The sequence below is a fragment of the Hemitrygon akajei genome, chromosome 19 (assembly GCF_048418815.1).
Source record: "Hemitrygon akajei chromosome 19, sHemAka1.3, whole genome shotgun sequence".
NCBI classification, from domain to species: domain Eukaryota; kingdom Metazoa; phylum Chordata; class Chondrichthyes; order Myliobatiformes; family Dasyatidae; genus Hemitrygon; species Hemitrygon akajei.
In genome coordinates, this window is record NC_133142.1 from 72,478,985 (window position 1) to 72,500,525 (window position 21,541).

Below are 21,541 nucleotides of genomic sequence, written 5' to 3' on the forward strand. Positions count from 1 at the left end.
CCTTCGCCCATCACCTTGGATGCTCTTACTAATCAAGAACCTATCAATCTCTGCTTTAAATATACCCAGTGGCTTGGCTTTTACAGCTGTCAGTGGCAATGAATTCCATAGGTTCACCATGCTCTGACCAATAAAATTCCTTCTTATCTCTGTCCTGAAGGGGCATTCTTCTGTTCTGAGGCTGCGTGCTCTGGTCCTAGACTCTCCCACTGTTGGAAACATATTGTCCAAGTCCGCTGTATCTAGACCTTGCAATGTTGAATAGGTTTCAGTGAGGACCCCCCTTCCCCAATTCTTCTAAACTCCAGCAAGTAAAGGCCCAGAGCTATGAAATGCTCCTCATATGTTTCATCCCTGGGATTATTTTCATAAACCTCCTCTCCAATGCCAGCCCATCCTTTCTTAGATAAGCGGCCCAGAATTGCTCACGATACGCCAAGCACTGTCCATGCAATGCCTTATAAAGCCTTGGCTATTTATTGTACACATACAGAGAACAGAGAAAGACGAGCTCTTGGTTGTTGTTTGCTGCGTTTAAAGCATGCATGCATGATTTTATTTGTACAATGGATAGAGGAATGCGTCACAATATATAAACCTTGATGAAAATTCCCATCCTGCTTGATAACTTTATGTGTGGAATTAATAGTCACATTGTAATTGTTCAATTGTTGAAATGGATTTAGATATTTATCAATTCATATCAAGTAGTAACATAAAAATTCTTCAATAATTTCTCAATATAATTCCATTCATGGCACCACAGATGTTCAGTCTGTGTTGTGAATGTCATCATGCATCAGTTAAATGAACACATTTGTTAATGTAAGCACTGGAAGCTGATTCTAACATCACTATTATCAACATATGTTCAGAATTCCCAGATGAAGCTATGACATTGACTACTCAAGCCAATTGGATTTTGCACTGCTGACTTGGTAGGATGTCAATTTGCAGCTGTGATTGAGTTCTTGGTAAACGTTGTCATGGAAGTGAACACAACTGAACTGTCTCTACAGAAATTAAGGGAGACATTCAATGAGAATCACCCTAGGTTTAACTCCTGCATTTGTTTGTTGGGGAGCTGAGAGGTTATCTATCCAACTTACGATTGAAGGTGGCCGAGTGCACAAAGGAGCAAAAGTTAAATTATCAAACAGATCTTCAAATGTAAACTAAAATTACTTGTCTGTAGATGTTAAAAAGATGGCAATCAGCTCTTGCCGATCTTTGTGTTGGTTATAAAAGTAAAAGCCTCGGTGGTTTGTGATAGAATTTAAGTTTAGTCAACTGACAAATAAGCACTCCCAGTTTATCCATTATTCTCAGCACTTGGGTTAGAATTGAGCTTCAGAACAGTTTGACATTGTAGGTAGAATGTAGCCCTCTCATGATTATAGTTCTACTCTCCACATCACAATGAGAGCTAAAACATGGCTTTTAAAGGCAAGATAATAAAGCATCCCATGAAAAGAGTCAAAGTCTGCTCCAGTCATGAAACCAATCCTGTTTCACTCATATAGTCACAAAAATGTTCAACTGGATAATCTTATACAGAGTCTCTACAATAAAAGTTGAAATAAATCATTGTTGCATCAACCTCAGGAAGGTATATATTTTAAACATGCTCAAGTATTTTTAGTTTAATTAAGTATTTCTATTACAACACTGAGATAGAGTGTTGGTGTGTGGTGTTACATTTAAACTGGCACAGATTTCAGTACAGTGTTACCACTCATCAAGAGAAAATGATTAAGTAACCAACTAAATAATTTTACCTAAATAATTTTGTAATTTTAATGTTAGAAGAAACATACTGGTTCTATTACATCAGATGCACCTTCCGGATGGGCTTAATAGACAGGCAGGATATGCACCACACCCTATCTCCATTTTCATTATTTCTATACAGCAGCTAATCATTGTATCTCTAAGCCATATACATAAAGTATTTAAGCTATAGGTATGCAAATTAGACAAGATACTAAGTTGCTTATATTTATAAACAAGCAACAGAATTCAGTATATTATATAAGGTAGTATATCTTTTCTAATATATAGATCATAGTTTATTACTTTTTATAAGGATGACATTTTTTCATGTTTAAAAGAGGTGCAAGGAATATAGGTTCAATTCTGAATGCCTGGATAGAGAAAATGCTGCATTTCATTCTCTTTGCTTTTATTGAATTTATCATCATATAATATGAGATATATTAACTATGGCACACCCGGTGTAATAGGCTCTTGTGTTACAGGACAGTGAAAGAAGCATGTTTTGTAACTCCCACAGCATGTCCTTGATCTTTTCAGTGCCATTAGGTGGACTATGCCAAATAAAATCTGGGAGAAGGGAAATACCTCAAGAAAATAAGCTGGTAGTTCGCTTACATCATCAATTGTGCAGAGAGATAATTGGCATTAGTAGGGAAAAGTATTCAGCGATCTACAGACTCAGTGAGGAACACTGGCACAGAAAGGTATTCACCTGTCTACAGACTCACTGAGGAACAATGGTAGGGAAAGGTATTCACCTGTCTACAGACTCACTGAGGAACACTGGTAGGGAAAGGTATTCACCTGTCTACAGACTCACTGAGAAACACTGGTAGGGAAAGGTATTCACCTGTCTACAGACTCACTGAGGAACACTGGTAGGGAAAGGTATTCACCTGTCTACAGACTCACTGAGGAACACTGGCACGGAAAGGTATTCACCTGTCTACAGACTCACTGAGGAACACTGGCACGGAAAAGTATTCACCTGTCTACAGACTCACTGAGGAACACTGGTACGGAAAGGTATTCACCTGTCTACAGACTCACTGAGGAACACTGGCACGGAAAGGTATTCACCTGTCTACAGACTCACTGAGGAACACTGGTACGGAAAGGTATTCACCTGTCTACAGACTCACTGAGGAACACTGGCACAGAAAGGTATTCACCTGTCTACAGACTCACTGAGGAACACTGGTAGGGAAAGGTATTCACCTGATAACAGACTCACTGAGGAACACTGGTAGGGAAAGGTATTCACCTGTCTACAGACTCACTGAGGAACACTGGTAGGGAAAGGTATTCACCTGTCTACAGACTCACTGAGGAACACTGGCACGGAAAGGTATTCACCTGTCTACAGACTCACTGAGGAACACTGGTAGGGAAAGGTATTCACCTGTCTACAGACTCACTGAGGAACACTGGTAGGGAAAGGTATTCACCTGTCTACAGACTCACTGAGGAACACTGGAACGGAAAGGTATTCACCTGTCTACAGACACACTGAGGAACACTGGAACGGAAAGGTATTCACCTGTCTACAGACTCACTGAGGAACACTGGTAGGGAAAGGTATTCACCTGTCTACAGACTCACTGAGGAACACTGGTAGGGAAAGGTATTCACCTGTCTACAGACTCACTGAGGAACACTGGTAGGGAAAGGTATTCACCTGTCTACAGACTCACTGAGGAACACTGGTAGGGAAAGGTATTCACCTGTCTACAGACTCACTGAGGAACACTGGTAGGGAAAGGTATTCACCTGTCTACAGACTCACTGAGGAACACTGGAACGGAAAGGTATTCACCTGTCTACAGACTCACTGAGGAACACCGGCACGGAAAGGTACACACCTGTCTACAGACTCACTGAGAAACACTGGTAGGGAAAGGTATTCACCTGTCTACAGACTCACTGAGAAACACTGGCACGGAAAGGTATTCACCTGTCTACAGACTCACTGAGGAACACTGGCACGGAAAGGTATTCACCTGTCTACAGACTCACTGAGGAACACTGGCACGGAAAGGTATTCACCTGTCTACAGACTCACTGAGGAACACTGGCACGGAAAGGTATTCACCTGTCTACAGACTCACTGAGAAACACTGGTAGGGAAAGGTATTCACCTGTCTACAGACTCACTGAGGAACACTGGCACGGAAAGGTATTCACCTGTCTACAGACTCACTGAGGAACACTGGCACGGAAAGGAATTCACCTGTCTACAGACTCACTGAGGAACACTGGCACGGAAAGGTATTCACCTGTCTACAGACTCACTGAGGAACACTGGTAGGGAAAGGTATTCACCTGTCTACAGACTCACTGAGAAAAACTGGTAGGGAAAGGTATTCACCTGTCTACAGACTCACTGAGGAACACTGGCACGGAAAGGTATTCAACTGTCTACAGACTGACTGAGGAACACTGGCACGGAAAGATATTCACCTGTCTACAGACTCACTGAGGAACACTGTTAGGGAAAGGTATTCACCTGTCTACAGACTCACTGAGGAACACTGGTATGGAAAGGTATTCACCTGTCTACAGACTCACTGAGGAACACTGGCACAGAAAGGTATTCAACTGTCTACAGACTCACTGAGGAACACTGGTAGGGAAAGGTATTCACCTGTCTACAGACTCACTGAGGAACACTGGTAGGGAAAGGTATTCACCTGTCTACAGACTCACTGAGGAACACTGGTAGGGAAAGGTATTCACCTGTCTACAGACTCACTGAGGAACACTGGCACGGAAAGGTATTCACCTGTCTACAGACTCACTGAGGAACACTGGTAGGGAAAGGTATTCACCTGTCTACAGACTCACTGAGGAACACTGGCACGGAAAGGTATTCACCTGTCTACAGACTCACTGAGGAACACTGGCACGGAAAGGTATTCACCTGTCTACAGACTCACTGAGGAACACTGGTAGGGAAAGGTATTCACCTGTCTACAGACTCACTGAGGAACACTGGTAGGGAAAGGTATTCACCTGTCTACAGACTCACTGAGGAACACTCGTAGGGAAAGGTATTCACCTGTCTACAGACTCACTGAGGAACACTGGCACGGAAAGGTATTCACCTGTCTACAGACTCACTGAGGAACACTGGCACGGAAAGGTATTCACCTGTCTACAGACTCACTGAGGAACACTGGTAGGGAAAGGTATTCACCTGTCTACAGACTCACTGAGGAACACTGGTAGGGAAAGGTATTCACCTGTCTACAGACTGACTGAGGAACACTGGCACGGAAAGGTATTCACCTGTCTACAGACTCACTGAGGAACACTGGTAGGGAAAGGTATTCACCTGTCTACAGACTCACTGAGGAACACTGGCACGGAAAGGTATTCACCTGTCTACAGACTCACTGAGGAACAATGGCACGGAAAGGTATTCACCTGTCTACAGACTCACTGAGGAACAATGGCACGGAAAGGTATTCACCTGTCTACAGACTCACTGAGGAACACTGGTAGGGAAAGGTATTCACCTGTCTACAGACTCACTGAGGAACACTGGTAGGGAAAGGTATTCACCTGTCTACAGACTCACTGAGGAACACTGGCACGGAAAGGTATTCACCTGTCTACAGACTCAATGAGGAACACTGGCACGGAAAGGTATTCACCTGTCTACAGACTCACTGAGGAAAACTGGTAGGGAAAGGTATTCACCTGTCTACAGACTCAATGAGGAACACTGGAACGGAAAGGTATTCACCTGTCTACAGACTCACTGATGAACACTGGTAGGGAAAGGTATTCACCTGTCTACAGACTCACTGAGGAACACTGGTAGGGAAAGGTATTCACCTGTCTACAGACACACTGAGGAACACTGGTAGGGAAAGGTATTCACCTGTCTACAGACTCACTGAGGAACAATGGTAGGGAAAGGTATTCACCTGTCTACAGACTCACTGAGGAACACTGGCAAGGAAAGGTATTCACCTGTCTACAGACTCACTGAGGAACACTGGTAGGGAAAGGTATTCACCTGTCTACAGACTCACTGAGGAACAATGGTAGGGAAAGGTATTCACCTGTCTACAGACACACTGAGGAACACTGGTAGGGAAAGGTATTCACCTGTCTACAGACTCACTGAGGAACAATGGTAGGGAAAGGTATTCACCTGTCTACAGACTCACTGAGGAACACTGGCACGGAAAGGTATTCACCTGTCTACAGACTCACTGAGGAACACTGGTAGGGAAAGGTATTCACCTGTCTACAGACTCACTGAGGAACACTGGTAGGGAAAGGTATTCACCTGTCTACAGACTCACTGAGGAACACTGGCACAGAAAGGTATTCACCTGTCTACAGACTCACTGAGGAACACTGGCACAGAAATGTATTCATCTGTCTACAGACTCACTGAGAAACACTGGTAGGGAAAGGTATTCACCTGTCTACAGACTCACTGAGGAACAATGGTAGGGAAAGGTATTCAACTGTCTACAGACTCACTGAGGAACACTGGCACGGAAAGGTATTCAACTGTCTACAGACTCACTGAGGAACACTGGCACGGAAAGATATTCACCTGTCTACAGACTCACTGAGGAACACTGGTAGGGAAAGGTATTCACCTGTCTACAGACTCACTGAGGAACACTGGTAGGGAAAGGTATTCACCTGTCTACAGACTCACTGAGGAACACTGGCACGGAAAGGTATTCACCTGTCTACAGACTCACTGAGGAACACTGGTAGGGAAAGGTATTCACCTGTCTACAGACTCACTGAGGAACACTGGCACGGAAAGGTATTCACCTGTCTACAGACTCACTGAGAAACACTGGTAGGGAAAGGTATTCACCTGTCTACAGACTCACTGAGGAACACTGGTAGGGAAAGGTATTCACCTGTCTACAGACTCACTGAGGAACACTGGCACGGAAAGGTATTCACCTGTCTACAGACTCACTGAGGAATACTGGCACAGAAAGGTATTCACCTGTCTACAGACTCACTGAGGAACACTGGCACAGAAAGGTATTCACCTGATAACAGACTCACTGATGAACACTGGTAGGGAAAGGTATTCATCCGTCTACAGACTCAATGAGGAACACTGGTAGGGAAAGGTATTCACCTGTCTACAGACTCACTGAGGAACACTGGTGGGGAAAGGTATTCACCTGTCTACAGACTCACTGAGGAACACTGGTAGGGAAAGGTATTCACCTGTCTACAGACTCACTGAGGAACACTGGCACAGAAAGGTATTCACCTGTCTACAGACTCACTGAGGAACACTGGCACGGAAAGGTATTCACCTGTCTACAGACTCACTGAGGAACACTGGCACGGAAAGGTATTCACCTGTCTACAGACTCACTGAGGAACACTGGTACGGAAAGGTATTCACCTGTCTACAGACTCACTGAGGAACACTGGCACGGAAAGGTATTCACCTGTCTACAGACTCACTGAGGAACACTGGCATGGAAAGGTATTCACCTGTCTACAGACGCACTGAGGAACACTGGTAGGGAAAGGTATTCACCTGTCTACAGACTCACTGAGGAACACTGGTACGGAAAGGTATTCACCTGTCTACAGACTCACTGAGGAACACTGGCATGGAAAGGTATTCACCTGTCTACAGTCTCACTGAGGAACACAGGCACGGAAAGGTATTCACCTGTCTGCAGACTCACTGAGGAACACTGGTACGGAAAGGTATTCACCTGTCTACAGACTCACTGAGGAACACTGGTACGGAAAGGTATTCACCTGTCTACAGACTCACTGAGGAACACTGGTAGGGAAAGGTATTCACCTGCCTACAGACTCACTGAGGAACACTGGCACGGAAAGGTATTCACCTGTCTACAGACTCACTGAGGAACACCGGCACGGAAAGGTATTCACCTGTCTACAGACTCACTGAGGAACACTGGCACGGAAAGGTATTCACCTGTCTACAGACTCACTGAGGAACACTGGCACGGAAAGGTATTCACCTGTCTACAGACTCGCTGAGGAACACTGGCACGGAAAGGTATTCACCTGTCTACAGACTCACTGAGGAACACTGGTACGGAAAGGTATTCACCTGTCTACAGACTCACTGAGGAACACTGGCATGGAAAGGTATTCACCTGTCTACAGACTCACTGAGGAACACTGGCATGGAAAGGTATTCACCTGCCTACAGACTCACTGAGGAACAATGGTAGGGAAAGGTATTCACCTGTCTACAGACTCACTGAGGAACACTGGCATGGAAAGGAATTCACCTGTCTACAGACTCACTGAGGAACACTGGCACGGAAAGGTATTCACCTGTCTACAGACTCACAGAGGAACACTGGCACGGAAAGGTATTCACCTGTCTAAAGACTCACTTTGGAACACTGGTAGGGAAAGGTATTCACCTGTCTACAGACTCACTGAGGAACACTACCATGGAAAGGTATTCACCTGTCTACAGACTCACTGAGGAACACTGGTAGGGAAAGGTATTCACCTGTCTACAGACTCACTGAAAAACACTGGCACAGAAAGGTATTCACCTGTCTACAGACTCACTGAGGAACACTGGCACGGAAAGGTATTCACCTGTCTACAGACTCACTGAGGAACACTGGCACGGAAAGGTATTCACCTGTCTACAGACTCACTGAGGAACACTGGTACGGAAAGGTATTCACCTGTCTACAGACTCACTGAGGAACACTGGCACGGAAAGGTATTCACCTGTCTACAGACTCACTGAGGAACACTGGCACGGAAAGGTATTCACCTGTCTAGAGACTCACTGAGGAACACTGGCATGGAAAGGTATTCACCTGTCTACAGACTCACTGAGGAACACTGGCATGGAAAGGTATTCACCTGTCTACAGACTCACTGAGGAACACTGGTAGGGAAAGGTATTCACCTGTCTACAGACTCACTGAGGAACACTGGTACGGAAAGGTATTCACCTGTCTACAGACTCACTGAGGAACACTGGCATGGAAAGGTATTCACCTGTCTACAGACTCACTGAGGAACACTGGTAGGGGAAGATATTCACCTGTCTACAGACTCACTGAGGAACACTGGTACGGAAAGGTATTCACCTGTCTACAGACTCACTGAGGAACACTGGTACGGAAAGGTATTCACCTGTCTACAGTCTCACTGAGGAACACAGGCACGGAAAGGTATTCACCTGTCTACAGACTCACTGAGGAACACTGGTACGGAAAGGTATTCACCTGTCTACAGACTCACTGAGGAACACTGGTAGGGAAAGGTATTCACCTGTCTACAGACTCACTGAGGAACACTGGCATGGAAAGGTATTCACCTGTCTACAGACTCACTGAGGAACACTGGTAGGGAAAGGTATTCACCTGTCTACAGACTCACTGAGGAACACTGGTACGGAAAGGTATTCACCTGTCTAGAGACTCACTGAGGAACACTGGTAGGGAAAGGTATTCACCTGTCTACAGACTCACTGAGGAACACTGGCATGGAAAGGTATTCACCTGTCTACAGACTCACTGAGGAACACTGGTAGGGAAAGGTATTCACCTGTCTACAGACTCACTGAGGAACACTGGTACGGAAAGGTATTCACCTGTCTACAGACTCACTGAGGAACACTGGCATGGAAAGGTATTCACCTGCCTACAGACTCACTGAGGAACAATGGTAGGGAAAGGTATTCACCTGTCTACAGACTCACTGAGGAACACTGGCACGGAAAGGTATTCACCTGTCTATAGACTCACTGAGGAACACTGGCACGGAAAGGTATTCACCTGTCTACAGACTCACTGAGGAACACTGGCACGGAAAGGTATTCACCTGTCTACAGACTCACAGAGGAACACTGGCACGGAAAGGTATTCACCTGTCTAAAGACTCACTTTGGAACACTGGTAGGGAAAGGTATTCACCTGTCTACAGACTCACTGAGGAACACTCGCACGGAAAGGTATTCACCTGTCTGCAGACTCACTGAGGAACACTGGCATGGAAAGGTATTCACCTGTCTACAGACTCACTGAGGAACACTACCATGGAAAGGTATTCACCTGTCTACAGACTCACTGAGGAACACTGGTAGGGAAAGGTATTCACCTGTCTACAGACTCACTGAGGAACACTGGCATGGAAAGGTATTCACCTGTCTACAGACTCACTGAGGAACACTGGTAGGGAAAGGTATTCACCTGTCTACAGACTCACTGAGGAACACTGGTAGGGAAAGGTATTCACCTGTCTACAGACTCACTGAGGAACACTGGTAGGGAAAGGTATTCACCTGTCTACAGACTCACTGAGGAACACTGGTAGGGAAAGGTATTCACCTGATAACAGACTCACTGAGGAACACTGGTAGGGAAAGGTATTCACCTGTCTACAGACTCACTGAGGAACACTGGTAGGGAAAGGTATTCACCTGTCTACAGACTCACTGAGGAACACTGGCATTGCAAAGGTATTCACCTGTCTACAGACTCAATGAGGAACACTGGTAGGGAAAGGTATTCACCTGTCTACAGACTCACTGAGGAACACTGGCACGGAAAGGTATTCACCTGTCTACAGACTCACTGAGGAACATTGGCACAGAAAGGTATTCACCTGTCTACAGACTCACTGAGGAACACTGGCACAGAAAGGTATTCACCTGTCTACAGACTCACTGAGGAACACTGGTAGGGAAAGGTATTCACCTGTCTACAGACTCACTGAGGAACATTGGCACAGAAAGGTATTCACCTGTCTACAGACTCACTGAGGAACACTGGCACAGAAAGGTATTCACCTGTCTACAGACTCACTGAGGAACACTGGCACGGAAAGGTATTCACCTGTCTACAGACTCACTGAGGAACACTGGAACGGAAAGGTATTCACCTGTCTACAGACTCACTGATGAACACTGGTAGGGAAAGGTATTCACCTGTCTACAGACTCACTGAGGAACACTGGTAGGGAAAGGTATTCACCTGTCTACAGACACACTGAGGAACACTGGTAGGGAAAGGTATTCACCTGTCTACAGACTCACTGAGGAACAATGGTAGGGAAAGGTATTCACCTGTCTACAGACTCACTGAGGAACACTGGCACGGAAAGGTATTCACCTGTCTACAGACTCACTGAGGAACACTGGTAGGGAAAGGTATTCACCTGTCTACAGACTCACTGAGGAACAATGGTAGGGAAAGGTATTCACCTGTCTACAGACACACTGAGGAACACTGGTAGGGAAAGGTATTCACCTGTCTACAGACTCACTGAGGAACAATGGTAGGGAAAGGTATTCACCTGTCTACAGACTCACTGAGGAACACTGGCACGGAAAGGTATTCACCTGTCTACAGACTCACTGAGGAACACTGGCACAGAAAGGTATTCACCTGTCTACAGACTCACTGAGGAACACTGGCACAGAAATTTATTCATCTGTCTACAGACTCACTGAGAAACACTGGTAGGGAAAGGTATTCACCTGTCTACAGACTGACTGAGGAACACTGGCACAGAAAGGTATTCATCTGTCTACAGACTCACTGAGGAACACTGGTAGGGAAAGGTATTCACCTGTCTACAGACTCACTGAGGAACACTGGTAGGGAAAGGTATTCACCTGTCTACAGACTCACTGAGGAACACTGGTAGGGAAAGGTATTCACCTGTCTACAGACTCACTGAGGAGCACTGGCACAGAAAGGTATTCACCTGTCTACAGACTCACTGAGGAACACTGGCACAGAAAGGTATTCATCTGTCTACAGACTCACTGAGAAACACTGGTAGGGAAAGGTATTCACCTGTCTACAGACTCACTGAGGAACACTGGTAGGGAAAGGTATTCACCTGTCTACAGACTCACTGAGGAACACTGGTAGGGAAAGGTATTCACCTGTCTACAGACTCACTGAGGAACACTGGTAGGGAAAGGTATTCACCTGTCTACAGACTCACTGAGGAACACTGGTAGGGAAAGGTATTCACCTGTCTACAGACTCACTGAGGAACACTGGTAGGGAAAGGTATTCACCTGTCTACAGACTCACTGAGGAACACTGGTAGGGAAAGGTATTCACCTGTCTACAGACTCACTGAGGAACACTGGTAGGGAAAGGTATTCACCTGATAACAGACTCACTGAGGAACACTGGTAGGGAAAGGTATTCACCTGTCTACAGACTCACTGAGGAACACTGGTAGGGAAAGGTATTCACCTGTCTACAGACTCACTGAGGAACACTCGTAGGGAAAGGTATTCACCTGTCTACAGACTCACTGAGGAACACTGGTAGGGAAAGTTTTTCACCTGTCTACAGACTCACTGAGGAACACTGGTAGGGAAAGGTATTCACCTGTCTGCAGACTCACTGAGGAACACTGGTAGGGAAAGGTATTCACCTGTCTACAGACTCACTGAGGAACACTGGTAGGGAAAGGTATTCACCTGTCTACAGACTCACTGAGGAACACTGGCATGGAAAGGTATTCACCTGTCTACAGACTCACTGAGGAACACTGGCACGGAAAAGTATTCACCTGTCTATAGACTCACTGAGGAACACTGGTAGGGAAAGGTATTCACCTGTCTACAGACTCACTGAGGAACACTGGCACGGAAAGGTATTCACCTGTCTACAGACTCACTGAGAAACACTGGCATGGAAAGGTATTCACCTGTCTACAGACTCACTGAGGAACACAGGCACGGAAAGGTATTCACCTGTCTACAGACTCACTGAGAAACACTGGCATGGAAAGGTATTCAGCTGTCTACAGACTCACTGAGGAACACTGGCATGGAAAGGTATTCACCTGTCTACAGACTCACTGAGGAACACTGGCACGGAAAAGTATTCACCTGTCTATAGACTCACTGAGGAACACTGGTAGGGAAAGGTATTCACCTGTCTACAGACTCACTGAGGAACACTGGCACGGAAAGGTATTCACCTGTCTACAGACTCACTGAGGAACACTGGTAGGGAAAGGTATTCACCTGTCTACAGACTCACTGAGGAACACTGGCATGGAAAGGTATTCACCTGTCTACAGACTCACTGAGGAACACTGGTAGGGAAAGGTATTCACCTGTCTACAGACTCACTGAGGAACACTGGTATTGAAAGGTATTCACCTGTCTACAGACTCACTGAGGAACATTGGTAGGGAAAGGTATTCACCTGTCTACAGACTCACTGAGGAACACTGGTAGGGAAAGGTATTCACCTGATAACAGACTCACTGAGGAACACTGGTAGGGAAAGGTATTCACCTGTCTACAGACTCACTGAGGAACACTGGTAGGGAAAGGTATTCACCTGTCTACAGACTCACTGAGGAACACTCGTAGGGAAAGGTATTCACCTGTCTACAGACTCACTGAGGAACACTGGTAGGGAAAGTTTTTCACCTGTCTACAGACTCACTGAGGAACACTGGTAGGGAAAGGTATTCACCTGTCTGCAGACTCACTGAGGAACACTGGTAGGGAAAGGTATTCACCTGTCTACAGACTCACTGAGGAACACGGGTAGGGAAAGATATTCACCTGTCTACAGACTCACTGAGGAACACTGGTAGGGAAAGGTATTCACCTGTCTACAGACTCACTGAGGAACACTGGCATGGAAAGGTATTCACCTGTCTACAGACTCACTGAGGAACACTGGCACGGAAAAGTATTCACCTGTCTATAGACTCACTGAGGAACACTGGTAGGGAAAGGTATTCACCTGTCTACAGACTCACTGAGGAACACTGGCACGGAAAGGTATTCACCTGTCTACAGACTCACTGAGAAACACCGGCACGGAAAGGTATTCACCTGTCTACAGAATCACTGAGGAACACTGGCACGGAAAGGTATTCACCTGTCTACAGACTCACTGAGAAACACCGGCACGGAAAGGTATTCACCTGTCTACAGACTCACTGAGGAACACTGGCATGGAAAGGTATTCACCTGTCTACAGACTCACTGAGAAACACTGGCATGGAAAGGTATTCACCTGTCTACAGACTCACTGAGGAACACTGGCATGGAAAGGTATTCACCTGTCTACAGACTCACTGAGGAACACAGGCACGGAAAGGTATTCACCTGTCTACAGACTCACTGAGGAACACTGGCATGGAAAGGTATTCACCTGTCTACAGACTCACTGAGGAACACTGGCACAGAAAGGTATTCACCTGTCTACAGACTCACTGAGGAACACTGGCACGGAAAGGTATTCACCTGTCTACAGACTCACTGATGAACACTGGTAGGGAAAGGTATTCACCTGTCTACAGACTCACTGAGGAACACTGGTAGGGAAAGGTATTCACCTGTTTACAGACTCACTGAGGAACACTGGTAGGGAAAGGTATTCACCTGTCTACAGACTCGCTGAGGAACACTGGTAGGGAAAGGTTTTCACCTGTCTACAGACTCACTGAGGAACACTGGTAGGGAAAGGTATTCACCTGTCTGCAGACTCACTGAGGAACACTGGTAGGGAAAGGTATTCACCTGTCTACAGACTCACTGAGGAACACTGGTAGGGAAAGGTATTCACCTGTCTGCAGACTCACTGAGGAACACTGGTAGGGAAAGGTATTCACCTGTCTACAGACTCACTGAGGAACACTGGCACGGAAAGGTATTCACCTGTATAGAGACTCACTGAGGAACACTGGTAGGGAAAGGTATTCACCTGTCTACAGACTCACTGAGGAACACTGGCACGGAAAGGTATTCACCTGTCTACAGACTCACTGAGGAACACTGGCATGGAAAGGTATTCACCTGTCTACAGACTCACTGAGGAACACTGGCACGGAAAGGTATTCACCTGTCTACAGACTCACTGAGGAACACTGGCATGGAAAGGTATTCACCTGTCTACAGACTCACTGAGGAACACTGGCACGGAAAAGTATTCACCTGTCTATAGACTCACTGAGGAACACTGGTAGGGAAAGGTATTCACCTGTCTACAGACTCACTGAGGAACACTGGCACGGAAAGGTATTCACCTGTCTACAGACTCACTGAGGAACACTGGTAGGGAAAGGTATTCACCTGTCTACAGACTCACTGAGGAACACTGGCATGGAAAGGTATTCACCTGCCTACAGACTCACTGAGGAACACTGGTAGGGAAAGGTATTCACCTGTCTACAGACTCACTGAGGAACACTGGCACGGAAAGGTATTCACCTGTCTACAGTCTCACTGAGGAACACTGGCACGGAAAGGTATTCACCTGTCTACAGACTCACTGAGGAACACTGGTAGGGAAAGGTATTCACCTGTCTACAGACTCACTGAGGAACACTGGTAGGGAAAGGTATTCACCTGTCTACAGACTCACTGAGGAACACTGGTAGGGAAAGGTATTCACCTGTCTACAGACTCACTGAGGAACACTGGCACGGAAAGGTATTCACCTGTCTACAGACTCACTGAGGAACACTGGCACGGAAAGGTATTCACCTGTCTACAGACTCACTGAGGAACACTGGCACGGAAAGGTATTCACCTGTCTACAGACTCACTGAGGAACACTGGCACGGAAAGGTATTCACCTGTCTACAGACTCACTGAGGAACACTGGTACGGAAAGGTATTCACCTGTCTACAGACTCACTGAGGAACACTGGTAGCGAAAGGTATTCACCTGTATACAGACTCACTGAGGAACACTGGTAGGGAAAGGTATTCACCTGTCTACAGACTCACTGAGTAACACTGGTAGGGAAAGGTATTCACCTGTCTACAGACTCACTGAGGAACACTGGTAGGGAAAGGTATTGACCTGTCTACAGACTCACTGAGGAACACTGGTAGGGAAAGGTATTCACCTGTCTACAGACTCACTGAGGAACACTGGTAGGGAAAGGTATTCACCTGTCTACAGACTCACTGAGGAACACTGGTAGGGAAAGGTATTCACCTGTCTACAGACTCACTGAGGAACACTGGTAGGGAAAGGTATTCACCTGTCTACAGACTCACTGAGGAACACTGGCACGGAAAGGTATTCACCTGTCTACAGACTCACTGAGGAACACTGGTACGGAAAGGTATTCACCTGTCTACAGACTCACTGAGGAACACTGGTACGGAAAGGTATTCACCTGTCTACAGACTCACTGAGGAACACTGGCATGGAAAGGTATTCACCTGTTTACAGACTCACTGAGTAACACTGTCACAGAAAGGTATTCACCTGTCTGCAGACTCACTGAGGAACACTGGTACGGAAAGGTATTCACCTGTCTACAGACTCACTGAGGAACACTGGTAGGGAAAGGTATTCACCTGTCTACAGGCTAACTGAGGAACACTGGTAGGGAAAGGTATTCACCTGTCTACCGACTCACTGAGGAACACTGGCACGGAAAGGTATTCACCTGTCTACAGACTCACTGAGGAACACTGGTAGGGAAAGGTATTCACCTGTCTACAGACTCTCTGAGGAACACTGGCACGGAAAGGTATTCACCTGTCTACAGACTCACTGAGGAACACTGTCACAGAAAGGTATTCACCTGTCTACAGACTCACTGAGGAACACTGTTACGGAAAGGTATTCACCTGTCTACAGACTCACTGAGGAACACTGGCACAGAAAGGTATTCACCTGTCTACAGACTCACTGAGGAGCACTGGCACGGAACGGTATTCACCTGTCTACAGACTCACTGAGAAACACTGGCACAGAAAGGTATTCACCTGTCTACAGACTCACTGAGGAACAGTGGTAGGGAAAGGTATTCACCTGTCTACAGACTCTCTGAGGAACACTGGCACGGAAAGGTATTCAACTGTCTACAGACTCACTGAGGAACACTGGCACGGAAAAGTATTCACCTGTCTACAGACTCACTGAGGAACACTGGTAGGGAAAGGTATTCACCTGTCTACAGACTCACTGAGGAACACTGGTAGGGAAAGGTATTCACCTGTCTACAGACTCACTGAGGAACACTGGTAGGGAAAGGTATTCACCTGTCTACAGACTCACTGAGGAACACTGGCATGGAAAGGTATTCACCTGTCTACAGACTCACTGAGGAACAGTGGTAGGGAAAGGTATTCACCTGTCTACAGACTCACTGAGGAACACTGGCACGGAAAGGTATTCACCTTTCTACAGACTCACTGAGGAACACTGGCACGGAAAGGTATTCACCTGTCTACAGACTCACTGAGTAACACTGGCATGGAAAGGTATTCACCTGTCTACAGACTCACTGAGGAACACTGGTTGGGAAAGGTATTCACCTGTCTACAGACTCACTGAGGAACACTGGCACGGAAAGGTATTCACCTGTCTACAGACTCACTGAGGAACACTGGCACGGAAAGGTATTCACCTGTCTACAGACTCACTGAGGAACACTGGCACGGAAAGGTATTCACCTGTCTACAGACTCACTGAGGAACACTGGCACTGAAAGGTATTCACCTGTCTAAAGACTCACTGAGGAACACTGGCACGGAAAAGTATTCACCTGTCTACAGACTCACTGAGGAACACTGGCACAGAAAGGTATTCACCTGTCTACAGACTCACTGAGGAACACTGGTAGGGAAAGTTATTCACCTGTCCACAGACTCACTGAGGAACACTGGCACAGAAAGTTATTCACCTGTCTACAGACTCACTGATGAACACTGGTAGGGAAAGGTATTCACCTGTCTACAGACTCACTGAGGAACACTGGCACGGAAAGGTATTCACCTGTCTACAGACTCACTGAGGAACACTGGCATGGAAAGGTATTCACCTGCCTACAGACTCACTGAGGAACACTGGTAGGGAAAGGTATTCACCTGTCTACAGACTCACTGAGGAACACTGGCACGGAAAGGTATTCACCTGTCTACAGTCTCACTGAGGAACACTGGCACGGAAAGGTGTTCACCTGTCTACAGACTCACTGAGGAACACTGGTAGGGAAAGGTATTCACCTGTCTACAGACTCACTGAGGAACACTGGTAGGGAAAGGTATTCACCTGTCTACAGACTCACTGAGGAACACTGGTAGGGAAAGGTATTCACCTGTCTACAGACTCACTGAGGAACACTGGCACGGAAAGGTATTCACCTGTCTACAGACTCACTGAGGAACACTGGCACGGAAAGGTATTCACCTGTCTACAGACTCACTGAGGAACACTGGCACGGAAAGGTATTCACCTGTCTACAGACTCACTGAGGAACACTGGCACGGAAAGGTATTCACCTGTCTACAGACTCACTGAGGAACACTGGTACGGAAAGGTATTCACCTGTCTACAGACTCACTGAGGAACACTGGTAGCGAAAGGTATTCACCTGTATACAGACTCACTGAGGAACACTGGTAGGGAAAGGTATTCACCTGTCTACAGACTCACTGAGTAACACTGGTAGGGAAAGGTATTCACCTGTCTACAGACTCACTGAGGAACACTGGTAGGGAAAGGTATTGACCTGTCTACAGACTCACTGAGGAACACTGGTAGGGAAAGGTATTCACCTGTCTACAGACTCACTGAGGAACACTGGTAGGGAAAGGTATTCACCTGTCTACAGACTCACTGAGGAACACTGGTAGGGAAAGGTATTCACCTGTCTACAGACTCACTGAGGAACACTGGTAGGGAAAGGTATTCACCTGTCTACAGACTCACTGAGGAACACTGGCACGGAAAGGTATTCACCTGTCTACAGACTCACTGAGGAACACTGGTACGGAAAGGTATTCACCTGTCTACAGACTCACTGAGGAACACTGGTACGGAAAGGTATTCACCTGTCTACAGACTCACTGAGGAACACTGGCATGGAAAGGTATTCACCTGTTTACAGACTCACTGAGTAACACTGTCACAGAAAGGTATTCACCTGTCTGCAGACTCACTGAGGAACACTGGTACGGAAAGGTATTCACCTGTCTACAGACTCACTGAGGAACACTGGTAGGGAAAGGTATTCACCTGTCTACAGGCTAACTGAGGAACACTGGTAGGGAAAGGTATTCACCTGTCTACCGACTCACTGAGGAACACTGGCACGGAAAGGTATTCACCTGTCTACAGACTCACTGAGGAACACTGGTAGGGAAAGGTATTCACCTGTCTACAGACTCTCTGAGGAACACTGGCACGGAAAGGTATTCACCTGTCTACAGACTCACTGAGGAACACTGTCACAGAAAGGTATTCACCTGTCTACAGACTCACTGAGGAACACTGTTACGGAAAGGTATTCACCTGTCTACAGACTCACTGAGGAACACTGGCACAGAAAGGTATTCACCTGTCTACAGACTCACTGAGGAGCACTGGCACGGAACGGTATTCACCTGTCTACAGACTCACTGAGAAACACTGGCACAGAAAGGTATTCACCTGTCTACAGACTCACTGAGGAACAGTGGTAGGGAAAGGTATTCACCTGTCTACAGACTCTCTGAGGAACACTGGCACGGAAAGGTATTCAACTGTCTACAGACTCACTGAGGAACACTGGCACGGAAAAGTATTCACCTGTCTACAGACTCACTGAGGAACACTGGTAGGGAAAGGTATTCACCTGTCTACAGACTCACTGAGGAACACTGGTAGGGAAAGGTATTCACCTGTCTACAGACTCACTGAGGAACACTGGTAGGGAAAGGTATTCACCTGTCTACAGACTCACTGAGGAACACTGGCATGGAAAGGTATTCACCTGTCTACAGACTCACTGAGGAACAGTGGTAGGGAAAGGTATTCACCTGTCTACAGACTCACTGAGGAACACTGGCACGGAAAGGTATTCACCTTTCTACAGACTCACTGAGGAACACTGGCACGGAAAGGTATTCACCTGTCTACAGACTCACTGAGTAACACTGGCATGGAAAGGTATTCACCTGTCTACAGACTCACTGAGGAACACTGGTTGGGAAAGGTATTCACCTGTCTACAGACTCACTGAGGAACACTGGCACGGAAAGGTATTCACCTGTCTACAGACTCACTGAGGAACACTGGCACGGAAAGGTATTCACCTGTCTACAGACTCACTGAGGAACACTGGCACGGAAAGGTATTCACCTGTCTACAGACTCACTGAGGAACACTGGCACTGAAAGGTATTCACCTGTCTAAAGACTCACTGAGGAACACTGGCACGGAAAAGTATTCACCTGTCTACAGACTCACTGAGGAACACTGGCACAGAAAGGTATTCACCTGTCTACAGACTCACTGAGGAACACTGGTAGGGAAAGTTATTCACCTGTCCACAGACTCACTGAGGAACACTGGCACAGAAAGTTATTCACCTGTCTACAGACTCACTGATGAACACTGGTAGGGAAAGGTATTCACCTGTCTACAGACTCACTGAGGAACACTGGCACGGAAAGGTATTCACCTGTCTACAGACTCACTGAGGAACACTGGCACGGAAAGGTATTCACCTGTCTACAGACTCACTGAGGAACACTGGTAGGGAAAGTTATTCACCTGTCCACAGACTCACTGAGGAACACTGGCACAGAAAGGTATTCACCTGTCTACAGACTCACTGATGAACACTGGTAGGGAAAGGTATTCACCTGTCTACAGACTCACTGAGGAACACTGGTAGGGAAAGTTATTCACCTGTCCACAGACTCACTGAGGAACACTGGCACAGAAAGTTATTCACCTGTCTACAGACTCACTGATGAACACTGGTAGGGAAAGGTATTCACCTGTCTACAGACTCACTGAGGAACACTGGCACGGAAAGGTATTCACCTGTCTACAGACTCACTGAGGAACACTGGCACGGAAAGGTATTCACCTGTCTACAGACTCACTGAGGAACACTGGTAGGGAAAGTTATTCACCTGTCCACAGACTCACTGAGGAACACTGGCACAGAAAGGTATTCACCTGTCTACAGACTCACTGATGAACACTGGTAGGGAAAGGTATTCACCTGTCTACAGACTCACTGAGGAACACTGGCAAGGAAAGGTATTCACCTGTCTACAGACTCACTGAGGAACACTGTAACGGAAAGGTATTCACCTGTCTACAGACTCACTGAGGAACACTGGTAGGGAAAGGTATTCACCTGTCTGCAGACTCACTGAGAAACACTGGCACAGAAAGGTAGTCATCCTTCTACAGACTCATTGAACAACATTGGTGGAGAAAGGTTTTCACCTGTCTTCAAACATTGAGAAACAATGCATCATATAGACAGACATATGTATAAAGATTGCTTAAAAGCAAAACAAAAAGACACATAGTAATCTTGGGCCTATACTTGCTCTAACAAAAATAAGCGGTCTCTTTCTCATTATTCTGCAAAGAGGTCTTTTGAAAAGTCACTGATATTTTTTAATCAAGAATTGTTCCCATTTTTAAAGCCTGCTTGCAGTAACCAGTTTTTCTTAACACAGTAATATGGTGTTAAGTTGGAAGCCTGTATCTCACTGCTCTGTTCATCAGACGACATTACATGAAATAACATGGTATCCACTTACCGCGGCACCGGTGAAATCTGAAAAACAACAGAAATTAAAAAAAGCAATAAATGTAATGAATAGTTTGTCCTCATAGAAACACAAATAAATCATCCCGACTTAAAACGACTCCCATCTGCCCATCTCGCTCTTTCAGTTGTGGCTGAAATTGTCACCCTCCAGTTTCATTTGCACTACTGAAACATATGAGAGTGTGGGCACGTAGGTAAATGGGACTTATGACTATAACCAGATGCC

General features: G+C 46.3%; 1 protein-coding gene across 4 annotated transcripts in view; it reads right to left on the reverse strand.

Moving 5' to 3' along the window:
• Positions 1-21,541, reverse strand: part of lhfpl4a (LHFPL tetraspan subfamily member 4a) — a 329,956-nt gene that overhangs the window by 59,583 nt on the left and 248,832 nt on the right. For all 4 annotated transcript variants that reach the window (XM_073072852.1, XM_073072854.1, XM_073072853.1 and 1 more), the window contains exon 3: positions 21,305-21,321. In XM_073072852.1, coding sequence (XP_072928953.1) covers positions 21,305-21,321 — 17 coding nt within the window. The remainder of the gene's footprint in view (positions 1-21,304; positions 21,322-21,541) is intronic.